This window comes from Carlito syrichta, unplaced genomic scaffold (assembly GCF_000164805.1).
Source record: "Carlito syrichta isolate Samal-C Ts95f unplaced genomic scaffold, Tarsius_syrichta-2.0.1 Scaffold158889, whole genome shotgun sequence".
Classification (NCBI taxonomy): domain Eukaryota; kingdom Metazoa; phylum Chordata; class Mammalia; order Primates; family Tarsiidae; genus Carlito; species Carlito syrichta.
The window spans coordinates 4,231-9,491 of NW_007102985.1; the positions used below are offsets into that span (position 1 = coordinate 4,231).

Consider the following 5,261-nt stretch of genomic DNA (forward strand, 5'->3'; position numbering starts at 1 on the left):
AAACTCCTGAAGTGAAAACCCGAAATACAAAATTAAACTTGACTGATTACTGGTTAAGAGTCACTTCGTTACCTGTGCATATTTGTGAAATAACTTATACAAGAGACAATGATCTGTCAGCTCTTAGATGTGAACAAATATATCTTAGGATCATATTTGAATACACTAGAAAGCCTTATATGCATAGCATGATGTAACTCACCAGTGGCTTTTCCAGGCCTTATCTCTTTAATCCCTACAATAGCCCTGTGAGTCTGTTCTTGGCCTCATGTTATAGCTCAGAGAGGTTAAGTGGCATACCCAAGACCACATACCTAGCAAAGCTGGGAGTCAGGCTCAGACTTTTTGACTCCAATGTGGCTTTTTTTTTTTTTAAACCAAACCACTTACCTCCCTACTTGTTTGTTGGCTTTTCTTCAAAGACAGGCAGAGATTTTTTATATCGGAAGCTTCGTAAATTCTTGCTTAGAGATTTCATCTTTCTATAAAAGATGGACTTACTAGCCCTCATATTTGGGCAACCCCGTTCATTTTGATATCTGGCAGAGCTTATGCCCAAGTCCTCTCCATAGGGAATGTTTTCACTGAGTCCAATCATTAGATTTAGATGTGTGTTCAGCGTAGCTTACCCAGGGATGAAGAAATTGCAGGCCTTAGAACCAGACCTGCCAAGACTGGTTGGCAGATATGCCACTGACCCCAGCAGAGCCATGCAGTTTCTGAACATTCCCCTTATATGAGATCAGGTGTGAAAAGACACACGGGAACACATAAATCTGAAGCCACCAGGCCCAGTTCATCTTTATTAGTGGCTGTAGCAAGCATAGATCCACAGTCTGTGAAGCAGCTCTTCTGAGAGATTTTAGACCCCTTGGATGATGTGAAAGGTCAGGAAGCACACCCTGTGGGAAAGTCCTGGTTGGTTTGTTATTCTGAGAAGTAGAGAAGAATGTATCAAATTGTGATAACTGATGCGCTGTGGCACACTTCTGATTGAACTTCCGGTAATTCACCTTTAAGCTTCCCTTTTTAGTTGGTAGCAGGCAGGAGAAAGTAACTCCAGAGGAATGTAGATTGCTTGTGGCTAACCAAGACCTGCTAATCTGGTTAGTTTCTTTTCTCCTGTGCTCTTGAGAACACACTACCCTTGGGTTCCCAGTGGCCAAAAGATGGGCCAGGCTCTGGCGTCCAAGCTGAATCTAGTGATTGGGATGAAGCAGGAGCTTAAGTTCTATTTGGGCATCAGATGCCTCCTGTTGGCTCTCCAGTGGCCTGCTTGTTACAGTTGTGCAACAAAAGGTTCATTCATTCCTTCAGCAAACAAATCTTAAGTGCCTATTGTGTGCCAGGCACTAGACATTGATTTTTTCCCAGACATTGATTTCATATTAACCGTTAGTTCCCATGCTACTTTAACCTTGAAATGAGTCAGTGGATGAGATTTCCTGGGGAGACTCACTCTTCAGAAAAGGTCTAATTGGGAGAAGTGTTTCAAATAAGATTAATTTCCCAAATTTTAATAAGATGCTGTCCAGGAGTGTCATACAGAGTGTCTGCCAGATGCTTGTATGCCAATCCTTGAACCTTCTAGAGAGTCCGAGAATTACATTTCACTGATTGTATTTGCTAATGCCAGTTTGGGGATTCCGTCCATTTAGATGAGAAGTCTAGAAGGGCCCTTCAGGATGGGAGACCAAGTTGTCCCAGCTAGGCAGTCCCCACCGTCACAGTTTCAGGGTAGACTTTCTCTCCCAGGAGATGAGAGCTGCATCTATTAGGAATGCTACTTCTGCCAAGACTCTCGGGGCAGACCCAGCTGCCAGTGCCAAACAGTCTTTGCGGGATCCGGAGATGAGCCGTCATCTTGAGTCAGTGTGGGGTGTTGTCGGGAGGCAGGGCCAGGTCAGTCAGTAGAAACGAAGCACCCGGTGGGTTGTAGACAGTCAATCCTGGAACGTAGTGTCCGTTGTAAAACACTTAGCTTGAGTGTCTTGAGGCACAAAAGCAGTGTCTCCTGAAACACAGGCTGGAGGTTTGCTGCCGGGACCGTGCGTCGTCTCAGAGTTCCAGGCCCCTGGTCACATGGCCATATTTGCAGGGAAAGTCATGCTCTTCCACTCTTGGGGTCACAGATGGCCAGAAACGCCAGACCCAGGCGTGGAGAGTGGCTGCAGGTGTGGAAGGAAATGTAGCTCGGGGCCAGGTGCCCTCTCGCAGGCTGGCACCGTTGCACGTCAGAGGCCTGCCCAGGCCTGGAGCCTGAGCATGGCGGTGGGGTGGGAAGTCGGCGTCACTGACCTTGGCTTCTGCTGTCGTTTCAGACCCGGATGCAGAGTCTTCAGCCAGACCCAGCCGCCCGCTATCGCAACGTGCTGGAGGCCCTCTGGAGGATCATAAGAACCGAAGGCCTGTGGAGGCCCATGCGGGGGCTGAACGTCACGGCCACCGGCGCGGGGCCTGCCCACGCCCTTTACTTTGCCTGCTACGAAAAGTTAAAAAAGACACTGAGTGACGTAATCCACCCCGGGGGCAATAGCCATATTGCCAACGGTATTGAGCCTTCCTGTGGGGTTCCCTCACCCTCCCGGCTCACGGCTTGGCTGCTGTCTGTGCCTCCAGCCTCAGCCTGGTCTGGAGCTGAAGCTTTGGGCTGTGGCGGGCCAGACTGCAGGGGAGGGCCTTCCAAATCCGGCGCTTGCAGACAGGGGGCGTCCCTGTGCTCCCTTACCTGCCAGCCTGGCTCTTCCTCTTGCCCTCTCCCTGGTGTCCGTGGCCAGTGCCCTGGTGATGTGGGAACATGCTGCACGACCCCTGCGGCGTCGCTCCTGACAGTTGGGCGGTGTCCTGCTCCCGAGGGCAGGGCTGGCGGTGACCCGGCTGCCCGTTGTCACTCAGGAAGCCCCTGTTTGCTTCACCTGTGCAGGATCCCAGCTAGCCAGAGGCAGCCTGTGTGGTTGAGATGAGGACAAAGCCTCCACGAGCAAAGGGGGTGGGGCCCGGGAGCGGGATGGAGAGACGGGGGAGGGGGTAGGGGAAGGATGGCAGCCTGGGTGTTCAGGACTGTCTGGCAACCGAGCTGAGAGCGGGAGGGCGGGCCTGGAGGAGGCCAGGCCCCGGGGGCATGTGCCAGGTGGACAGACGACAGGGCCTGGGGATGCCTGGGCGGCCCGGAGGCAAGAGGATGAGGGCAGGTCCTGCGGCGGAGGTCTGGCCCCGGGCCCGGGCTCTCCAAGGGGGTGGTGGTGGTAGCGGTAGCGTGCCGGCTTCCTGCCTGGGTGCGGGCTGCATGTCCTCAAGCATCCTCGGTGATGAGTCTGGGCGGCTTCTGAGATGTGGCGTGTGCATTGGCACCTACTAAGGGGCGGGCGGGAGCGAGTGCCCTCATTCCTTGCGAGGAGCTGGGAGCGGCGGGTCCCCACTTCCCTGACTGGCTCCCGCCACGCCCTCCCCCACCGGGGCCCCTGCGGGCCTCATGTGGCAGGCGCGTTCTTGTTTGCAGGTGCGGCCGGGTGTGTGGCGACGCTGCTTCACGATGCGGCCATGAATCCAGCAGAAGGTAATGATCTGTCGGCCTGTGCCTGTGGGCCGCCGCCGCCCGGCCCTTCCCTGCCCTCGGTCTGCAGGAAGCCAGGGAGCTGGTCGCTTGGGGTGGGAAGGCCTGTGCGTGCCGGCCACCAGAGGGCGCCCCCTCCCTGAGCTGGGTACCCTTGGTCAGGGAGCCTGTGGGCTGCGATTTAGTTGCTCTCAGGGTTTCCCTGGCAAAGGCCTGGCTGTGCGTGGCCCGTTCCTGGGCCTTGGAAGTCCCTCTGCGGTAGATTTGACATGTCCTGAAAGCCTGGCAGGTTATTTCATTTTTCTTCAAGAGGTGAAGATGATTTCAACTTCTTTTTTCCCTGCCCCACGTGGTCTGCAGGGATTGACACTTACCTATGTGGCCTCCCTTACTGGAATGGCGATGGTTGAGGTAGGGGCGAAAGGCTAGGTCGTAGAACTCAGTTGCCGCACTGTGGCTTGGATCTTTGCGTTTTAGTGGAAGGAAAATTCTCCAGAAACATTCCCAGTGTGAGAACAAGGCCCCGGACCAATATGAGGGGGCAGCGTAGTCGCCATACTCTTCTTCTGCCTGGGCGAGGCCACGGTGGAAAGGGCCACGGCGAGGCTGCAGTCCTGCGGAGCTCATGCCGTGGCATCTGCCTGATGGAGTGGCAGAGTTTTGGCAGCAAAGCCACACTGTCCTTGGCGAAGACTCTTGCTTTCTTTCGGGTAGCCCTTCCTCCTCCTCTCTGGACAGATAGCCATCTCGTGTCCAGAAGAGGTGCCCATAGGACCTAAGGCTGGCAGTGTTAGGGCTCTGTGTTCATTGTCATGGCCACGTCACAGTCGTGTCTTGTCGGGAGTTGTAAAAAGGTAAGATGATGACGGGCGGGCTCTTGTTTCAAGGAGACCCCGAGATCCTGAGTGCGGACGGGTGGAAAGCAGCCCTGGCGGATCGGCTTTCTCGACTTCTTACTCTGTGTTGTCTTTTGACTCTTGACCAGCCCTCCGCCTCCTCCCTCCCTTCCGAAGAGGGAAGCGGTCACTCCTCAGGCTAACCGGCAGCTCACACGTGCTTTTTCTCTCTCCATGCCATGGGCTGACCTGCCACTGCCCGGCTCTGCGTGTGGACGCCCTGGTGGCCGTCGGGTGCTGCCACCGCTTCCCTCCTCGCTGACGGCGCCGCCAGTGGTCAAGCAGCGGATGCAGATGTACAACTCGCCGTACAACCGGGTGACGGACTGTGTGCGGGCAGTGTGGCAGAATGAAGGGGCCGGGGCCTTCTACCGCAGCTACACCACGCAGCTGGCCATGAACGTGCCCTTCCAGGCCATCCACTTCATGGCCTACGAGTTCCTGCAGGAGCAGCTGAACCCCCAGAGACGGTACAACCCCAGCTCCCACGTGCTCTCCGGGGCGTGTGCAGGAGCCGTGGCTGCCGCGGCCACGACCCCGCTGGACGTTTGCAAGACCCTGCTGAACACCCAGGAGTCCTTGGCCTTGAACTCAAACGTGACAGGACACATCACAGGCTTGGCTGGTGCCTTCAGGACGGTGTACCGAGTGGGCGGGCTGACCGCCTACTTCCGAGGGGTGCAGGCGCGCGTCATCTACCAGATCCCCTCCACGGCCATAGCGTGGTCTGTGTACGAGTTCTTCAAATACCTGATCACTCAGCGGCAGGAAGAGTGGCGGGCGGGCAAGTGACGTCGCACTGGACCGAGCCC

The 5,261-nt window shown here is 55.7% G+C and overlaps 1 protein-coding gene across 1 annotated transcript; it reads left to right on the forward strand.

The window, feature by feature from the left end:
- Nucleotides 1–2,321: 2,321 nt before the first annotated feature.
- On the forward strand, nt 2,322–5,260 carry LOC103252447 (mitoferrin-2). Its single transcript, XM_008051069.2, has 3 exons — nt 2,322–2,550; nt 3,500–3,556; nt 4,724–5,260. The coding sequence occupies exons 1-3, from the start codon at nt 2,328–2,330 to the stop codon at nt 5,239–5,241; spliced, it is 798 nt and encodes a 265-aa protein (XP_008049260.1). The 5' UTR covers nt 2,322–2,327; the 3' UTR covers nt 5,242–5,260.
- Nucleotide 5,261: the final 1 nt, after the last annotated feature.

What these genes read in the sequence shown, in the direction of transcription:
- LOC103252447 (XM_008051069.2), top strand. Translation starts at nt 2,328, where the DNA reads ATGCAGAGTCTTCAGCCAGACCCAGCCGCCCGCTATCGCAACGTGCTG. An exon ending in CAATAGCCATATTGCCAACG is followed by an intron (nt 2,551 to 3,499) that starts GTATTGAGCCTT and finishes TCTTGTTTGCAG; the next exon opens with GTGCGGCCGGGTGTGTGGCG. An exon ending in GGCCATGAATCCAGCAGAAG is followed by an intron (nt 3,557 to 4,723) that starts GTAATGATCTGT and finishes CGGCGCCGCCAG; the next exon opens with TGGTCAAGCAGCGGATGCAG.